Genomic DNA, 20,566 nt, shown 5'->3' on the forward strand with positions numbered 1-20,566 from the left:
TGTGTGGGTTGAACTTAGTTGTCAGGCAGCATCCCTGGAGAAAAAGGATAGGTGACATTTCGGCTCCTTCAGTCGATCCCGACTACGGGTGCTGTCTGTATGGAGTTTGTACGTTCTCCCCGTGACTGCATGGGTTTTCTCCGAGATCTTCAGTTTCCTCCCACACTCCAAAAGATGTACAGGTTTGTAGGTTAATTGGCTTGGTATATGTGTTAATTATCCTTAGTGGTCTCCTAATTTGAGGAAGGACATTCTTGCTATTGAGGCAGTGCAGCATAGGTTCACGAGATTGATCCCCGGGATGGTGGGACTGTCATATGAGGAAAGATTGGAAAGAATGGGCTTGTATTCACTGGAATTTAGAAGGATGAGAGGGAATCTAATAGAAATATATAATATTATAAAAGGACTGGACAAGCTAGATGCAGGAAAAATTTTCCCAATGTTGGGGGAGTCCAGAACCAGGGGGCACACAGTCTAAGAATAAAGGGGAGGCCATTTAAAACCGAGATGAGAAAAAACCTTTTCACCCAGAGAGTTGTGAATCTGTGGAATTCAGATGCCAGCAGAGGCCAATTCACTGGGTGCTTTCAAGAGAGAGTTAAGGGCCTGTCCCACTTAGCGATTTTTTCGGTGACTGCCGGCATCATATCAGGGTCGCTTAAAGATTTTGAACATTTCAAAATCCAGCTGCGACAAAAAAAATATAGCGACACGTGAAATAAACACCGCGAGTCAAACGTGATCGCGCCGCGTCACCGCTGCATCACGCCGCAGATTTTTGTCAATGATGCCGGCAGTCGCCGAAAAAATCGCCAAGTGGGACAGGCCCTTTAGATACTCTTAAAGATAGCGGAGTCAAGGGGTATGGGGAGGAGGCAGGAACGGGGTACTGATTGTGGATGATCAGCCATGATCACAGTGAATGGCGCTGCTGGCTCGAAGGGCCGAACGGCCTCCTCCTGCTCCTGATTTCCATGTTCCTATGTTTCTTACTGCACTGCCTATACATCACTGCTCTCAAGTAGTGCAAAAAAAGTGCTTGCCTTAGAATGTAACAGATCTCTCCCAGCCTGCTGTCACCTCTGTGGCAGGACTGGAAGAAATGATTCGAGCTTTACGATTGTAAAGGTACAATACCACGGCCCTGCAGTCAGTTCCTGTGGTTTGTATTTTCTTCCCGAATCCCTGGGTGGTTAACCACGCTTAGAAATTCCCACGGCTCGCAGAACGCTCTTCAAATTGTGGGCACTATATAACCTTCAGGGCACGCCAGACATCGACTGGGCACCTTCAGGGCCCGCCAGACATCGACTGCAATCAGAATGTGTGTCACACCCGTTTTTCTTATTCCTCGCTATTTCAGTCCTTATAGGAATAGATCCAGTCAATAGACAATCTCCATCGCCTCTCGAGATGGGCCAGCTCGAGTTATCTTTGCATCTTTTGTGGATTTACTTACAGCTGGATGCAGGAGTCAGCTTTAAATTGCCTCTTACAGTCTGAGGAAATTAAGCTTCAGGTAGGGCTGACGGTGCTGAGAACTGCAGACAATGACACCACCCACTAAAAATAAAACAAAAATAGAAACTGCTGGAAATAGATATCAGGTGTTCATAAGGTCATAAGTAATAGGAGCTGATTTAGTCTGTTCGGCCTATCAAGTTTGGAGTGTAGTAGCTCTGGCACAATGGTGTTGAATGCAGAGCTAAAATCCACAAACAGTGGATGTTTGTGGATTTTCTTGCATAGGTCCCCTGGCGGTCTAGGTGCTGGAGGATAGAGTGCAGGCCCAGGTTGACTGCATCATCCACTGATCTATTGGCCCAATATGTGACAATAATACTCACAAACCAATAAAAAATTAATTAAATCATCGTAAATGCCCCCACAAAATATCAGCTAATCGTAAGGTCATAAGTGATAGGAGTAGAATTAGGCCATTCGGCCCATCAATTCTACTCTGCCATTCAATCGTGGCTGATCTATCTCTCCCTCCTAACCCCGTTCTCCTGCCTTCTCCCCATAACCCCACGACAAGTCATCAACAAGGTTCACCCTGCCTCACCCTCCACACACACTGCCTATCCTGCCGTAGAGTTTACTTTAGTTTAGTTTCGAGATACAGCGCTGAAACAGGCCCTTCGGCCCACCGAGTCCATGCCGACCAGCGGTTCCCACACACTAGCACTATCCTACACAAATGTAGCCAATTTACATTCATACCAGGCCGATTCACCTACAAACCTGCACGCCTTTGGAGTGTGGGAGGAAACCGGAGCACCCGGAGAAAACCCACGCAAGTCACGGGGAGAGCATATAAGCTCTGTACAGACAGCACCCATAGTCAGGATCAAACCCGGGTCTCTGGTGCTGTAAGGCAGCAACTCTATCACTGTGCCACGTGTGCCACTGTGCCTTAATATTGTATCATTGCGCAAGGCTTGTCAAGCAAGGGTGGCATGGTGGAGCAGCGGTAGAGTTGCTGCCTTACAGGGCTTGTAGCCCCAGAGACCCGGGTTCAATCCCGACTACGGGTGCTTGTCTGTACGGAGTTTGAACGTTCTCCCCGTGACCCGCGTGGGTTTTCTCAGAGATCTTCCGTTTCCTCCCAAACTCCAAAGACGTACAGGTTTGTGGCTTCATTGAATTTGGTTTAAGTGTAAATAGTACCCAGTGTGTGCGGGGATCGCTGGTCAACGCGGACCCGGTGGGCTGAAGGGCCTGTTTCCGCGCTGTATCTCTAAACTAAAGTAAACTAAACCTGGTGCTGAGAAAGATTGAGCCCTGCAGAAAAAAATAGCAATCAACTGAAACAAATGATCTTAGCCGAGCTGACCTCACAGTGGAAAGGATTCTGTGCACAATAGACTCACTTCCCCACATCAAGAATACGGATTGATACTGTCATTTAGAAAGGTAATCTGTCCCCTGAGGTCATTGTACAAAAAAATGAATGGGAATCCGGTCAAAGGTGATGTGGATAGAAGACTACACCGCAGAGTAATTGGGTAAGGAACTTATTTCACAGGCAGTAGAGGCTCATAAGTCAACTCTGACAGTTTACTTTTAGTTCAAAGTTTTAGTTTTACTTTGGAGGAACAGCACCTCATATTTCGCTTGGGTAGTTTACACCCCAGCGGTATGAACATTGACTTCTCTAACTTCAGATAGCTCTTGCTTTCTCTCTCCATCCCCTCCCCCTTCCCAGTTCTCCCACTAGTCTTACCATCTCCGCCTGCATTCTACCTTTGTCCCACTCCCTCCCCTGACATCAGTCTGAACAAGGGTCTCAACGCGAAACGTCGCCCATTCCTTCTCCACAGAGATGCTGCCTGACCCGCTGAGTTGCTCCAGCATTTTGTGTCTATCTTAAACCCCTGTCCCACGGTACGAGTTCATTCCAAGAGCTCTCCCGAGTTTGCGCTGATTTGAACTCGGAGATTTACGGTAATGGCCACTCGTCGGTACTCGGGGCTCTCGTGGACATTTTTCATCATGTTGAAAAATCTTCACGAGTCATCCCGTGCTTACCTGCCGTTAGCGAGTCTTCCCGAGTACCTGCCGTTAGCGTTACGAGCCGCTAAGAGGCGTCCCCGAGCTCCGACGTATCCGCTACGTTCATTCTTTGTGCTTACCACGAGTTTGATTTATCTTTAACTCGGGAGAGGTCTTGGAATGAACTCGTACCGTGGGACCGGGCTATTAGTTTTAGTTCAGTTTGGTTTTTCGATACAATGCAGAAACAGACTCTTGGAGCCCACCGAGTCCACGCGGACCGGCGATTCCCGCACACCACCGCCATCCTGCACATACTGGGGACAATGTTACTGAAGCCAATTAACCTACAAACCTGCCCGTCTTTGGAGTGTGGGAGGAAACCGGAGCACCTGGAGAAAACCCACGTAGGTCACGGGGAAAAGGTACAAATTCCATACAGACAGCACCTGTAGTCAGTACAAAGATACCTGTAGTCAGGATCGAACCCGGGTCTCCGGTGCTGTGCTGTGCCACTGCAGGAGCTTCTTAACAGCATTATAGGCTCCCAGGCAAATCATTGCACGGGGGCCCCTACACTTCCAGTTTCTTTATGCCGAATCAAATATGCCGTCATGCACTTGCGATGTTCTTCTCCGTTTTCATGTTCTACAATAACATTCTACAATACATAGATTAGTATGGCCCCTATGCTTGTGGGGCCCCGGGCAACTGCCCAGCGTGCCCATGCGTTAAGACCGACCTGCGCCACTGTGCCGCCTAGACACTGTTATGAATCAGATGGAAATTATTGTTTGTTTGATCATGAAGCCAATATCGACGGGTAGCTGAACACAAACGCAAATAGATAATGAATAAGCACTGACGCTTTCCAAATTAGACAATAGACTATAGACAATGGGTGCAGGAGTAGGCCATTCGGCCCTTTGAGCCAGCAATGTAATCATGGCTGAAATTCCCACTTCCCTTCCCACATTAACTGCACTATTCATGCCAGATGGGAATTTAGTTGATAAGAGTTAGAGCGGCACGGTGGCGCAGCGGTAGAGCTGCTGCCTCACAGCGCCGGGACCCGGGATCGATCCTGACCACAGGTGCTGTCTGCACGGAGTTTGTACTGTACGTTCTCCCCGTGACCTGCGTGGGTTTTCTCTAGGTGCTCCGGTTTCCTCCCACCCTCCAAAGAAGAACAGACTGGTAGGCTAATTGGCTTCTGTAAATTGTCAATTATCCTAATATGTAGGATAGTGCAAGTGTACGGGGTGATCAAATCAACTCGTCAACTCAAGTCAACTTTATTTGTCACATACACATACAAGATGTACATTGAAATGAAAGTGGCAATGCCTGTGGGATTTTGCAAAACAACAGAACAGAACCAGTATTTACATTTTAGAATTGAAAAAAAAGACACAACACAACAGTAAATTAGTCCCTGGTGAGATCAGAGTTTACAGTCCTGACGGCCTGTGGGAAGAAACTCCGTCTCATCCTCTCTGTTTCCACAGCGTGACAGCGGAGGCGTTTGTCTGACCGTAGCAGCTGGAACAGTCCGTTGCTGGGGTGGTAGGGGTCCCCCCTAATGTTGCTGGCTCTGAATCTGCACCTCCTGGTGTGTAGGTCCTGCAGGGGGGGGAGTGTAGTTCCCATGGTGCGTTCGGCCGAACGCACTACTCTCTGCAGAGCCTTCCTGTCCTGGGCAGAGCAGTTCCCAAACCAGATTGCGATATTGCTGGCAAGATACTTTCTACAGCACCAGAGTAGAAGCACTGAAGGATCCTCAGAGAGACTCTGAATTTCCTCAGCTGCCTGAGGTGGTAAAGGCGCTGCCTTGCCTTTCTCACCAGTGCGGCAGTGTGCGTTGTCGATGTCAGATCCTCTGTGATGTGGACTCCCAGGTATTTAAAGCTGCTCACACTATCCACAGTAGTCCCATTTATCTCCAGTGGCGTGTACGTCCTCCGATGTTGAGCCTGGCCGAAGGGCCTGTTTCCGTGCTGTATCTCTCAAGTCTAATGTCTGAAGAAGGGATCCGACCTGAAATGTCACCTGTTCTCTTTTACCAGAGGTGCTGCCTGACCCACTGAGTTGCTCCAGCACTTTTGTGTCTATTCTGGTGATATGATACAGCATCTCTGGAGAAAAGGAACAGGTGACATTTCGAGTTGAGAAGAAGGGTGCCAGGGGTTATGGGGAGTAGGCAGGAGAATGGGGCTAGGAGGGACAGATGGATCAGCTGTGATTGAGCAACAGAGTGGACTTGATGGGCCCAATGGAATAATTCTGCTCCAACTTAAATAGCTTCCATCAATGTCTGTGCAGTCCATTCCAGGTTCCTGGTGCAAGGTGTGTGGAGAGGTACATGGACAGGGACATGGGTAGGAATGGTTTAGATAGATATTGACTCAAAATGGATAGGTAGGACTAGCATAGATGAGGGCATCTTGGTCGGCTGGGGCATGTTGGATCCAGAACCAGGGGCCACAGATTAAGAATAAGGGGTTGGCCATTTAGAACGGAGACGAGGAAACACTTTTTCCCCCAGAAAGTTGTGAGTCTGTGGAATTCTTTGCCTCAGACGGCGGTGGAGGCAGGTTCTCTGGATACTTTCAAGAGAGAGCTCGATAGGGCTCTTGAAGATAGCGGAGTCAGGGGATATGGGGAGAAGGCAGGAACGGGGTACTGATTGGGGATCATCAGCCATGATCACATTGAATGGCGGTGCTGGCTCAAAGGCTCGAAGGGCCTGCACCTATTGTCTATTGTCTATTGGACTGATGGGCCTGTTTCTATGCTGTAAGACTCTATGACTATACATCTCTGAATAGATTTCTTTTCTTGGCAGCTAATTATTTTGCCAATCATCATAAGTTTGTGCCATCTTGTTTTTCCTCCGACCACTGGAAATAGTTTCTCTTTTTTGGCCACGTCAAAACATTTTATTGTTTGGTCAAAAACCTTTGTCATGCCATATCTGCTGCTCAAAGAGTAACGTGGACTTTTTTGCAGTCTAACCACTTAATTGTAATTCAAGAGAAAATTGAGGATTTTGAAAGTCGTATTTTGCACTGTTCTACTTGCAGCTGAAACATTTCTGGCAGAATACGTTCAAGGCTAAATCCATCATCTCCCATTGGCATCACCCCAGTCAGGAACCATGGAACTAATCTCAGCTACATAGTTGCCAGCTTTGATTATAGTCACTGTCACACAGTCACGGAAACAGGCCCTTCAGCCCAATTTGCCCGCGCTGATTAAGGTAGCAATATAGAAACATAGAAAATAGGTGCAGGAGGAAGCCATTCGGCCCTCCGAGCCTGCACCGCCATTCAATATGATCATGGCTGATCATCCAACTCAGTATCCCGTACCTGCCTTCTCTCCATACCCCCTGATCCCCTTAGCCACAAGGGCCACATCTAACTTCCTCTTAAATATTGCCAATGAACTGGCCTCAACTACCTTCTGTGGTAGAGAATTCCAGAAATGTTTTTCTCATCTCGGTCCTAAAAGATTTCCCCCTTATCGTTAAACTGTGACCTCTTGTTCTGGACTTCCCAACATCGGGAACAATCTTCCTGCATCTAGCCTGTCCAACCCCTTAAGAATTTTGTAAGTTTCCATAAGATCCCCCCTCAATCTTCTAAATTCAAGCCGAGTCTATCCAGTCTTTCCTCATATGAAAGGCCTGACATCCCAGGAATCAGTCTGGTGAACCTTTTCTGTACTCCCCCTATGGCAAGAATGTCGGATACGCAGAATGCGGTACATCTTCATTGAATTTCATTCGCTTCAGGTAGACAGAGAACCCCACAAACATCCCATGAAATATGACAGGGACTGGGAACTTGGGCTTTGTGTGTACCGAACCGCAGTGATATCAAATGACTTTCATTTATATTAGCTGCATAGTTTATGACAGGGTTCGCCAACATTGTTCTGCATAGGGGCCGGACAGCATGTCTGTGAGCGGATGGCCGGGCCACATCTACCACGTGTACACATGGATCCCGCCCCGGATGGCAGGCATCAAATCACATGTTCACAGAAGGTAGACAAAAATGCTGGAGAAACTCAGCGGGTGAGGCAGCCTCATGTAATCCTTGCATGTCTCACCCACTGAGTTTCTCCAGCATTTTTGTCTACCTTCGATTTTTCCAGCATCTGCAGTTCTTTCTTAAATGTGTTCACAGAAGGTGCGCGGCCGTGCTGGTGGCTTTGTGCAGGATGGGGTACAGACAGAGCTTGAGCACTTGGCGGGCCGAACGATTTCGGGTTACGGGGCCGCATTCAGCCCGGGGGCCGTAGGTTGCCGACCCCTGGTTTATGATGACAAACACAACTACAGGCTAAATAACCCATCTGCTGTGTTCCGATGGCCTACTGCATGATTAATTATAGACAATAGACAATAGGTGCAGGAGTAGGCCATTCGGCCCTTTGAGCCAGCAGCGCCATTCACTGTGATCATGGCTGATCATCCCCAATCAGCACCCCGTTCCTGCCTTCTCTCCATAATCCCTTGACTCCACTATCTTTAAGAGTTCTATCTAACTCATTCTTGAAAGCATCCAGAGGATTGGCCTCCACTGCCTTCCGAGAATTCCACAGACTCACAACTCTCTGTGTGAAAAAGTTTTTCCTCATCTCTGTTCCAAATGGCTTACCCCTTATTCTTGAACTGTGGCACCTGGTTCTGGGCACCCCCAACATCGGGAACATGTTTCCTGCCTCTAGTGCAGGCGCGGAAATCGCTATCAAAACATGGGGGTACACAATTTCTTGGCGGCCGCGCGTGCGTATGCTTACACACACACACGCACGCGCATGCGCACGTACGTGAGGCCAGATGATCACCGGGGTAACATCTGTATGGTTGTGAGTCGTCTCCACAAGTCGCCTAAAGAGTCGTAACGTTTTTCTGGTCGCCACTGGATTTTGAAATGTTCAAAACTTTGCGGCGATTGTGGGTTTCATGTAGCTTGTCGCTTCCTGTTGTAGGCGCTGTCATAGGTTGTCGCCAGGTGATGTTGGTTGTCGCCGACTGCTGACTTTGGTGAATTCCATTGGCGACTACCCACGCCAACCTACATTAACTGGCGACAGGTACCGGCGACTGAAATGTCTTCAATTGTCTTCAGTTGTCGCCGACAGGGTCATTGCTTGATGTAGCTTGTCGCGGGTGGACGTGGGTTGACTTGGGTTGTCGTAGGTTGCCGCCTGTGCGGTTCGTAGGTTGTCGTGGGTGTGGTCATGGGTGGACATCCTAATGGGTCGCCGGTTTTCCGTAGCTTGCCGTAGCTTGACGTCGACTAGATGGTAGGTTATCGCGGGGGGGTGGGGGGTTCCAGTCGGCGCTTTTTCAGCGACCTGCTACGACCGTGACTGTCGCCAGCTGTCGCCGAAATAATCATCTAAGTGGGACAGGCCCTTTATTGTCACGTGTACTGAGGAACGGTGAAAAGCTTTTGCTGAGTGCTTTCCAGTCATCGGACAGACCATACATGATTACAATCGAGCCGTCCAAGCCTGATCAAGGGAATAACGTTCAGTGCAAGATAAAGACCAGTCGAGTCCGACTAAAGATAGTCCGAGGGTCTCCAATGAGGTACATGGGACCTCAGGACTTGTGTAGAAGTCAGATTCTTGCGAAAGGCATAATTTGCCTTCCATGCATTGGTCGACACAAATGATAAAAGGTATAGAAAGTTATAGAAGTGTGAAAATGCACAACTCCAGATTCACGGACTGTTTCTTCCCATCTGTTATCAGGTAACTGATCCAACCTACCCAAAAACTAAAGAGCAGTCCTGAACTACTATCTACCTCATCGGGGACCCTTGGACTATCCTTGATGGGACTATAATGACTTTACCTTGCACTAAACGTTATTCCCTTATCATGTATCTGTACACTGCGAATGGCTCAATTGTAATCACGTATTGTCTCTCAGCTGACTGGTTAGCAGGCAACAAAAACTCGGTTCAATTCAGTTTAGTTTATTGTCACATGTACTGAGGTACAGTGAAAAGCTTTTTAATGCTCCCTATCCAGTCAGCGGAAAGACAATGCCTGATTACAATTGAGCCATTTACAGTGTACGGATACATGAGAGGGATCTACCTCATTCGAGACCCTTGGACTTTCTTTAATTGGGTTTACTGAGTGTGGGAAGAAACCGGAGCACCCAGAGAAAACCCACGCGGTCACAGGAAGAATGTACAAACTCCATACAGACAGCAACCATAGTCAGGATCGAACCTGGATCCCTGGCACTCTAATGCCCCTGTCCCACTTAGGAAACCTGAACGGAAACCTCTGGAGACTTTGCGCCCCACCCAAGGTTTCCGTGCGGTTCCCGGAGGTTTTTGTCAGTCCCCCTACCTGCTTCCACTACCTGCAACCTCCGGCAACCACCCCTGCAACCTCCGCGAACCGCACGGAAACCTTGGGTGGGCGCAAAGTCTCCAGAGGTTTCCGTTCAGGTTTCCTAAGTGGGACAGGGGCATAAGGCAGTAACTCTGCCATTTGTGCCACTGTGCCAGGTGTCTAGTGTAGATGGGGCATCTTAGTCAGCGCGGGCAAATTGGGCCGAAGGGCCTGTTTCCGTGCTGTGTAACTGTGTGACTCTATAACCAAAGCTGGCAACTATGTGGCTGAGATTAGTTGCATGGTCCCTGACTGAGATGATGCCAAGGGGAGATGATGGATTTAACCTTGAACATACGGTGCAGTGGAACTGTGTAAAATGTGTGCAGATGCATGATAAAGGAATAATGTTTAGTTCAAGGTAAAGCCAGCTATTCACTGAACTTCAGTACACGTGACAATAAACTAAACTAAACTAAACTGTACTGGGAACTAATGGGGTGACTGGGATTGTATTCACCGGAATTCAGAAGGATGAGAGGGAATCTTATAGAAACATATATAATTCTTAAGGGATTGGACAGGCTAGATGCAGGAAAAATGGTTCCCATGTTGGCGGTCCAGAACCAGGGGTCACAGGTTTTAGAATAAGGGGTAGGCCTATTAGGACTGAGATGAGGAAAAACGTTTTCACCCAGAGAGTTGTGAATCTGTGGAATTCTCTGCTGCAAGGCAGCAGAGGCCAATTCACTGGATGTCTTCAAGAGAGAGTTAGATTTAGTCCTTCGGGCTAACGGAATCAAGGGATATGGAGAGCAAGCAGGAATGGGGTACTGATTGTGGATGATCAGGCATGATTGTATTGAATGGTGGTGCTGGCTCGAAGGGCTGAATGGCCTATTTTCTGTGTTTCTATGCTAATATGTGCGCCTAAAGCTCTCTGATTTTTGACTTTGTGTCGTATTGTGTTTGTGATCATCAGGTCGTGTACAAAAACAACGACATCCGGCTCGAGCTGTCGCGCCTGGCCAGGATCAAGGATCCCAAAATGAAGATTCACGGCGACGTTGTGTTCAAGTGCGAGAACGTGGCCACGCTAGACCCCATATCGTTCGAGACACCCGAGGCCCACATCAGCCTGCCCAAGTGGAACACCAAGAAGATGGGCTCCATCTCCTTTGACTTCCGCACGTCCGAGCCCAACGGCCTGATCCTCTTCACCCACGGGAAGCCTCAGGACAGGAAAGACGCCAGGAGCCCGAAGAAAACCAAAGTGGACTTCTTCGCGGTGGAGCTCCTGGACGGCAACCTGTTCCTGCTCCTGGACATGGGATCGGGAGCCATCAAGATCAAGTCCACCACCAGGAAGGTGAACGACGGAGAATGGTATCACGTGGACATTCAACGAGACGGCCGATCAGGTGAGGGGGACTTACGAGATGGTGGTGCCATTCCAGGTCGGTGGTTGAAGGTTTGGTAGTGGAGATGATCATAACGGTTAAGAGACATTTGGACAGGTACATGGATAGGATAGGTGTAGAGGGACATGGCTCAAGCACAGGCAGGTGGGAATAGTGTGGATGGGCCGAATGGCCTATTTCCACACCGCATGACTCTATGAATCTTCAATTAGTTTATGTTAGTTTAGTTTAGAGATACAGCGCGGAAACAGGCCCTTCGGCCCACCGAGTCCGCGCCGACCAGCAATCCCCGCGCACTAACACTATCCTACACACACACACACACACCGGGGACAATTTACACCAAGCCAGTTAGCCTACAAACCTACAAAAGTCTTTGGAGTGTGGGAGGAAACCAGAGATCTCGGAGTTAAACCCACGCAGGTCACGGGGAGAACGTGCAAACTCCGTACAGACAAGCACCCGTAGTCAGCATCGTACCCGGGTCTCTGGCGCCGTAAGGCAGCAACTCTACCGCTGCGCCACCGATCAAAATCAGAAAGCAGAAATCAAAATTTCTTCCAAAGAATCAGAAAAAAGCAATTGTGTGAATAGTAAGCTTTGTCAGAGGATTAATAATGAATGTATGCTGGTAAGTACACAGCTTGTTGGCTTAGTGTTGGAATGGGATTTTGGTTCATCCTTGCATTATTGAATGATGTCAAAGTCGATTTTCCTCGTCAGCGCTGAACAGGATCATTTCTGACCTGATCCAGATTTTTGGCAAGATAAATAGGTTTTGATTGATTGAAAGATAAAGGACAGAAAGAGGCCCTTTGGCCCAAAGCGTTCACGCCAACCATCTCACCAGTCGTAGAGACGTAGAGTGATACAGTGTGGAAACAGGCCCTTCGGCCCATCTTGCCCACACCGGCCAAAAATGTCCCAGCTACACTAGTTCCACCTTCCTGCGTTTGGTTCATATCCCTCCAAACCTGTCCTATCCATGTACCTGTCTGACTGTTTTTTAAACGTTAGGATAGTCCCTGCCTCGACTACCTCCTCTGGCAGCTTGTTCCGTGCACGTATTTTCATATCCGTTCCTTACATGCTCGGGGCAATTCACAGAAGCCGATTAACCTACGAACCCGCACGTCTTTGGAACGAAGGGAGAAACCTGAAGCACCTGGAAGAAACCCACATGGTCACGGGGAGAACGTACAAACTCTGTACAGACAGCACCCGAGGTCAGGATTGAACCTGGGTCTCTGGCGCTGTAAGGCAGCAGCTCTACCCGCTGCACCACCGTGTTGCCCTGAAGTTAAAAACAATTAATCTCTCTGTCACGAATAAAATGTGGGCTTCTAATTAAGACATTTCCCTGAAGGCATTGTTATTGGTGAAAGGTCCGCCATTAATCTGGCATTCAAGTCGAGTGTCTTTTGTTCACAGTTTAACCTCGTATGAGTTCTGTCAGCTAGAAATACAAGTGAACACAGGAAAGGAACAGCGCCATGCTTACATTTACTACAGGGTTTCCAACTACACCAACAGTGCTGTCTGAGAACAATAGACAATAGGTGCAGGAGTGGGCCATTTGGCCCTTTGAGCCAGCACTGTGATCATGGCTGATCATCCCCAATCAGTTCCTGCCTTCTCCCCTTATCCCCTGACTCTGCTATTTTTAAGAGCTCTATCTAACTGTCTCTTGAAAGTATCTGGAGAACCGGCCTCCATCGCCCTCTGAGGCAGAGAATTCCACAGACTCACAACTCTCTGGGTGAAAAAGTGTTTCCTCATCTCCATTTTAAATGGCCAACCCCTTATTCTTATAAGAATAAACCTCCTGGATTTAAATCGTATTTTGTTCTTCAATACCATGAAACAGTTTAGATTATAATCTATGAAAAGGTTGCGGATGGAAAAATAATTAATGCATTTTTGATCCAGATGAAGTCTTTGTTGGCTTTCCGATTTGGTGGGCAAGTGTGTCCATTGAGGGTTTGCGTGTTGGCTAGCCAATACACTGGAGGTGTTAGGATGGGACACCTGGGGCAGGACATCATTTGATCTTTCCGCAGTTATGCCCTCAGGATCACGGACAACAGGCTTTCATTTCAGCATGTGTATGAAGGAACTGCAGATACTGGTTTAAACCAAAGATAGACATAAAATGCTTGGAGTAACTCAGCGGGACAGGCAGCATGTCTGGAGAGAAGGAATGGGTGATGTTTCGGGCCGAGACTCTTCGTCACTGACTTCAAGGTGGAGGGAGATGGATAGATAAGGAAGTGTAAGGTGTGAAAACAGGGCAAAGGGAATGGAGATCAAGGAAAATGTAGAATAGATCGTTGTTAGCTGGGAGATGGTGACAACAGAGCAAACAGAAATAAAATGTAGTCGGAGATAGGCGGGCTGGTCGGAGAACTGGGATGGAGAGAGAGGGAAAGCAAAGGTTACAGATGCAGTATAATGTGGATAAATGTGAGGTTATCCATTTTGGTGGCAAAAACGGGAAAGCTGACTATTATCTAAATGGTGGCCGATTGGGAAAGGGGGAGATGCAGCGAGACCTGGGTGTCATGGTACACCAGTCATTGAAGGTAGGCATGCAGGTGCAGCAGGCAGTAAAGAAAGCGGATGGTAAGTTAGCTTTCATTGCAAAAGGATTTGAGTATAGGAGCAGGGAGGTTCTACTGCAGTTGTACAGGGTCTTGGTGAGACCACACCTGGAGTATTGCATACAGTTTTGGTCTCCAAATCTGAGGAAAGACATTATTGCCATAGAGGGAGTGCAGAGACGGTTCACCAGACTGATTCCTGGGATGTCAGGACTGTCTTATGAAGAAAGACTGGATAGACTTGGTTTATACTCTCTAGAATTTAGGAGATTGAGAGGGGATCTTATAGAAACTTACAAAATTCTTAAGGAGTTGGACAGGCTAGATGCAGGAAGATTGTTCCCGATGTTAGGGAAGTCCAGGACAAGGGGTCACAGCTTACGGATAAGGGGGAAATCCTTTAAAACCGAGATGAGAAGAACTTTTTTCACACAGAGAGTGGTGAATCTCTGGAACTCTCTGCCACAGAGGGTAGTTGAGGCCAGTTCATTGGCTATATTTAAGAGGGAGTTAGATGTGGCCCTTGTGGCTAAGGGGATCAGGGGGTATGGAGAGAAGGCAGGTACGGGATACTGAGTTGGATGATCAGCCATGATCATATTGAATGGCGGTGCAGGCTCAAAGAGCCGAATGGCCTACTCCTGCACCTAATTTCTATGTTTCTATGTTTCTATGTTACTTGAAGTTAGAGAAGTTAATGTTCATACTGCTGGGGTTTAAGCTACGCAAGAGAAATATGAGGTTGAGTGAGACTTTGAGCAAGCTAGGACTCTATTCCTTGGAGCGCAGGAGGATGAGGGGAGATCTTATAGAGGTGTACAAAATCATGAGAGGATTACATCAGGTCGATGCCCAGAGTAGGGGAATCGAGAACCAGAGGACAGAGGTTCAAGATGAAGTGGAAAAGATTTAATAGGAGTCTGAAGGGTAACATTTTCACACAAAGGGTGGTGGGTGGCTGGAACAAGCTGCCAGAGGAGGTAGTTGAGGCAGGGACTATCCCAACATTTAGGAAACAGTTAAAGAGGGAACTGCAGATGCTGGAGAATCGAAGGTTACACAGAAAAGCTGGAGAAACTCAGCGGGTGCAGCAGCCTGAAGAAGGGTTTCGGCCCGAAACGTTGCCTATTTCCTTCGCTCCATAGATGCTGCTGCACCCGCTGAGTTTCTCCAGCTTTTCTGTGTAACCTAGGAAACAGTTAGACAGGTACATGGATAGGACGGGTTTGGAGGCATATGGACCAAACGCAGGCAGATGGGACTAGTGTAGCTGGGACATTGTTGGCCAGTGTGGGCAAGTTGGGAGGAAGGGCCTGTTTCCACACTGTATCACTCTGTGACTGTGACTGTGATTCTATGACTATCACTGAGCTTCTGGTTTTCTGGATGCTTTGACCTGAAGTTTGTAGTGCCAACCTAAAACCTTGTCCTCCATTTTGAGCCTTGCCTGGAGGTCCCCAGGAGCAAAGATCCTATAGCGGAGCAAGATAGACCACTCCTGCTAAATGCAATGGGCTGACGTGTAGTACGCAACGGAGCAGAACGTGGGCCTTTTTTTTATCCATTTCAGTAACCCGACCCGACCCGACCCGACTCGTAGTGTAATCAACGTTGCGGGGGAACAGTTTGTGTTAATAAATTATAATTCTGAAAATGAGAAGATTTTTACCAAATAACTTTTATTTTTACGAGGGTGTTTCCGTAACCAGCTTCCGACTCCGCACTAGTATCTATGGGATCTTTGGTGCGGAGACGGAAGCCGGTTACGGAAATGGGGCCGAAAATTACCCATGAATCTGCCCATGACCGTACTACGTCTTTTTCGTCAAGTAGACCATCTTGCTCGCTGTAAGATCTTTGCCCAGGAGTAGGTGGTGATGCTGCAATTTTCACAATGTACAGGCAAAACATTCCTTTTTATACCAATACTATTTTTACCGCCCATGTTCCCATCAGTTCCATCCAGACTCCACCATTCACCTCCTGGCGAAAGCCGTAGGTCATAAGATCATAAGTGATAGGGGTAGAATTAGGCCATTCGGCCCATCAAGTCTACTCTGCCATTCAATCGTGGCTGATCTATCTCTCCCTCCATTCTCCAGCCTACTCCCCATCATCTCCAGATTCCAGGTCACAAACTCCAACCATACGGTAATGGAGGGGCAGGATTAAAACCAGTTCATTGGAGCTGCAGGGCAGCAAGTATCTGTGGGGTGGTGCAGCAGTAGAGTTGCTGCCTTACAGCACCAGAAAACCAGGTTCGATCTTGCCTGTACGGAGTTTGTACCTTCTCCCAGGGACCTGCGAGGGTTTCCTCCGGGCGCTCCGGTTTCCTCCCACACTCCAAAGACGTGCAGGTCTGTTTGCTAATTGGCGTCTGTGAGAACATAAAGGAGACCCACGCGGTCAGAGGGAGAACGTGCAAACTCCACACAGAGAACACCCGTGGTCAGGATCGAACCTGGATCTCTGGCGCTGTGAGGCAGCAGCTCTGCTACCGTGCCACTCATTGTTCTACGGGGGATTGGGTTTCGTGATGTATATCTGCTATTACAACCCCCTCAAACGCAACGGCTCAAATGTACTTCACAGGTCAAGAGTGTTTTATTGTCATGTGTCCCAGACAGAACAATGACATTCTTACTTGCTGCAGCACAACAGAATATGTAAACATAGTACACTGTAAACAATATGATAAATGAGAGAAAAATCAGTCTGTGTATGTATATACATTTACATATATTGATATACATATATAGGTAGACACAAAATGCTGGAGTAACACAGCGGGACGGGCGGCATCTTTGGAGACATTTCGGGTCGAGAACCTTCTTCATAGATATATATGTGTGTGTAAAAATATAATATATATAGATACACACACGCACATACATATACATGAAAAATTGACAAACAATAATAGTGCAAAAGGCCAAAAACGAATGCCCCAAAGTTTAGTTTAGTTTAGTTTTTAGTTTAGAGATACAGCGCGGAAACAGGCCCTTCGGCTCACCAGTTCTGCGCCGACCAGCGATCCCCGCATATTAACACTATCCTACACACACTGGGGACAATTTTGGTGTGTGGGAGGAAACTGGAGATCTCGGAGAAAACCCACGCAGGTCACCGGGAGAACGTACAAACTGCGTACAGACAGCACCCAGAGTCGGGATCGAACCTGGGTCTCCGGCGCTGCATTCGCTGTAAGGCAGCAACTCTACCACTGCGCCACTGTGACCGACCAAGTCTACGAAGTTTATTGGAGGTTGTGGTGTTTAATAGTAAGATTAAACGAGTACTTACCAGTATGAAGTTTGATCTGTATTTTATGAGGAGTTACGGTGAGGTATTACGTGAAGATCCCAGCCCAGTGCGCAGGTGCGGCATACTTCGAAGCAGCGGTGTGAAATCACAGGATAGACACAATATTTGAAGTAAGATAGTAAAGATCATGAGACATCAGTTTATTAGTTTGATCTATATATTGAGGGTGGGAGCGGAGGGCACGTAATACCTCACCGTAACTCCTCATAAAATACAGATCAAACTTCATACTGGTAAGTACTCGTTTAATCTTACTATTTTACTTCGGAGTCACGTGAGTGATTCCGTGAAGACTTCAAAGGTCTGTGATTTCAAACCGTGTAACAGTTTTTATTTCACTCACTGCCGAAGTTTTTGAGGGAGGAAGTGTTATCGTAATCAACCAGTGGATCTGCTTTCACAAGAAACAGAAAGGTATTTGTTAACAATAACAACATTAAGAGCTCCCCTGAGCTTAAATTAATATTGCAGTTTGTAATATTCTTTCTGCAATTAAATCAGGTTTATCAACGGTTTATAATAAAAAATGTTCTGAACGTTGTTCCCTTGACTATTCTGCCGTATTGAGAATGTGGTCAACCGGGATGTCCATTCGTTCAGCCGCTGATATCAATGCTGCCCTAGTGGAATGGGATTAAAATGTATTATTATCTATTCCGGCAGCTTTCAGTACCTGTTTGAGCCACCTTGGAGTGGTTTGGCTCGTACCCCGTCTTGGGGTTTCTGTGGTTGACCCATAGGCTTTCCTCTCCCTCTAAGATTGTGGGTTGTGTCTATATATTGTAGTAGATGGGTCACCACACTCAACCTGGACTCTGGTGGGTAGGCCCGGAATCCCACCAGTGAATTGGGCGTTCCTGGTCCATATAACCATATAACGATTACAGCATGGAAAACACAGGCCATCTCGACCCTACTAGTCCGTGCCAAACTCATAATCTCGCCTAGTCCCATATACCTGCGAGTTAGGTTTTTACCAGACCTAGAATATGAACGTGATGCGTCTGGGGTAATCACCATGTTATCCAGTCTAGTTTTATGGAGTGACTGGACTCTGTGAGCGTATACGAGAGCCATAAGCATGAGCGTTTTTAACATAGATTGAGCAAGCTGAGGGATCTGGCTAGTGCCATTCTCTGAGATATGTCAATATCACACCGATATCCCATACATGGGTATACCTCCATGCTCTGCTGTCCTGCTGTTTTAGATAAGCAGACAAGGTGGTCCATGCTGTATTTACGGCACTGTAACTCACCTTTTAGTCATGGTGTAGATGTTCCAGGAACTCCAATACGTCAGTGGTTGAATAGTTTGGTATGTTGTCCCTGCGTCGTGGCAGTATTTTACCCATGTTAGCTCTTGGTGACTGTTCGCAGGGATGCCGACATGGTGGTAATGGTTCCTTTGGATAATCCCAGTCCCTGGTAAGGTCTATTCAAACCCTGCACCCAGGAGTTTGATGTTTTTCTGGCATGGGTGGCTTATGCCTGATACTGGGTTGAGTCAGCAACCATGGTCCACTAGGGAAATCCATAGGTGACTCGCCCACCATGTCGTGATGAACTGGGAACCCTGGCTGTGTAGGCCGGTCGGGCACGTTCAATATCTCGGAGACAGATTCCATCTGTATTGCGAAGTGCCCGACTGATGAGGCAGAAGGGAGGAAGGCAAAGCAGAAATTCCCCCTTCCAGCGTGTAAGCATCTATCGCTGCTGCCTCTGATCTGGTTCCTAAGTCACATACATAGGTTACTGGTGATTCCGTCTTGTGCAACCAAATTGATATCTGGCTTTCAAACTGCTTAATACCTTTAGCAGATATCTTGGGTTTGACATCTATTCAATGTTATCATAAATTTTTACCCGTGACGTGGTGTCTCCCACTGTGTTCTAGCTTCCTAGGACATAGGCAGGTGATAGTTAAAATGTCTTTTGACACACCATTGCCAGATCTGTTTGACCAATTTGTTGCACAATAATGATTTTTATGCTCCCCATATGGTTGATATAAGCCACCACCATAGTATTATCAATCCGTAACCACATATGTACGTGCTGCATTTGAAATGCATATGCTTTTTAGCCCAATAGGCGATCACCAATCCCAAGTAGTTGATGCCCGGTGTGTGTAGTAACGATGTTTGTGAATTGGTCCATCTGTTACCTATGCTGGATATGGAGTTTAGTTGCTCCCCAGCCTAAAGTACTGGCATCGGTTTTTAATAACCAAGTTGGGATTGGTGATGATAATAGGGCTGAAAACTATGCCAAATATATGTCTGCCCACCACCGTAATTGTGATATAGCTTCAGTGGGTACATTCATGATATGATTATAGTGACCCAAGTACCTTGGCAAAGTAACAGTCATATGGATGGAATTGTTATTGAAGCCCAGATAATCCATGGTAGTTAACGGCTTCAATTCTGGTTTATCTGGGCGTGGGATGAACCTCAGAGCTGTAGGGAGCTGTTTCGTAGCTAGAACTGCTGCCACAGCTAATTCCTTTGTTTCCCCTAATATGAGGATATCATCCAATATATGCCATGATTATGCTTGTTTTCTTAATATTTCCATGGCCATTTTTAATATTTATAATAGTTTAGGGCTGAGGTTAGACCATTGGGAATGCTCTATGCTCCCATAGATGCCCTAACCGGGATATCCATTATCCAGGTAAAATGTTTTAGGTATCTATAATGATCCTAGTGTATGGGTATAAGATAGTTAGCATCTTCCATATCAATGCTCCCCATAGGTATCCTTTGGAGATCAGATGTCTGGCAGTGACAAAAACCCGTCTCCATCTTAAAGTGTATATACTCAACAGATTTATTTAGTGATATTAGATCAATGATGATGCTACATTCACCATCTTTTGTAGTTTTGGTGAATATATTTGATACAAATTCCAATGGTTCATGTTTACTCCCATGATCCGTTTAGTAATGAGCCTTTCTAGTTCAGCTTGACCTTCTCACTTCTCTTTCTTAGAGGGAGAAAATGCCCTTTGGGCGCATTGCTGAACTGGCGGTAATATGCCCAATTTGAATTCGTTTTTATCCACTAATACTGTTGAGTATATTTTAGTTATTTGTGACAGCATCCCATGCTTTATCAACAAGTGTAAATGCCCCCCCCCCCCCCCCCCCGCAGTTAGTAGAACACCCTTATTTAGTGTAAACTGGGAGGAACCAGACTACCTACCTCCATGTTTATTGTTTTTTCATGAAGGCCTAGTTTGCTGGTATGCTGGTGCTGTCGGTGGGGCGGCGCATTTTCCCACGGCTCTGCTCTGGGCCCCTGTCTAAAAAGAACTTTGGGGGTAAAGTGAAGCGGTCGCCAGGCTTTC

The 20,566-nt window shown here is 47.1% G+C and overlaps 1 protein-coding gene across 7 annotated transcripts in view; it reads left to right on the top strand.

Moving 5' to 3' along the window:
- The window catches only part of nrxn3a (neurexin 3a), a 1,361,409-nt gene that overhangs the window by 467,825 nt on the left and 873,018 nt on the right, over positions 1-20,566 (top strand). For all 7 annotated transcript variants that reach the window (XM_055640186.1, XM_055640188.1, XM_055640185.1 and 4 more), the window contains exon 6: positions 10,850-11,288. In XM_055640186.1, coding sequence (XP_055496161.1) covers positions 10,850-11,288 — 439 coding nt within the window. The remainder of the gene's footprint in view (positions 1-10,849; positions 11,289-20,566) is intronic.

This window comes from Leucoraja erinacea, chromosome 9, assembly GCF_028641065.1.
Source record: "Leucoraja erinacea ecotype New England chromosome 9, Leri_hhj_1, whole genome shotgun sequence".
Taxonomy (NCBI): domain Eukaryota; kingdom Metazoa; phylum Chordata; class Chondrichthyes; order Rajiformes; family Rajidae; genus Leucoraja; species Leucoraja erinaceus.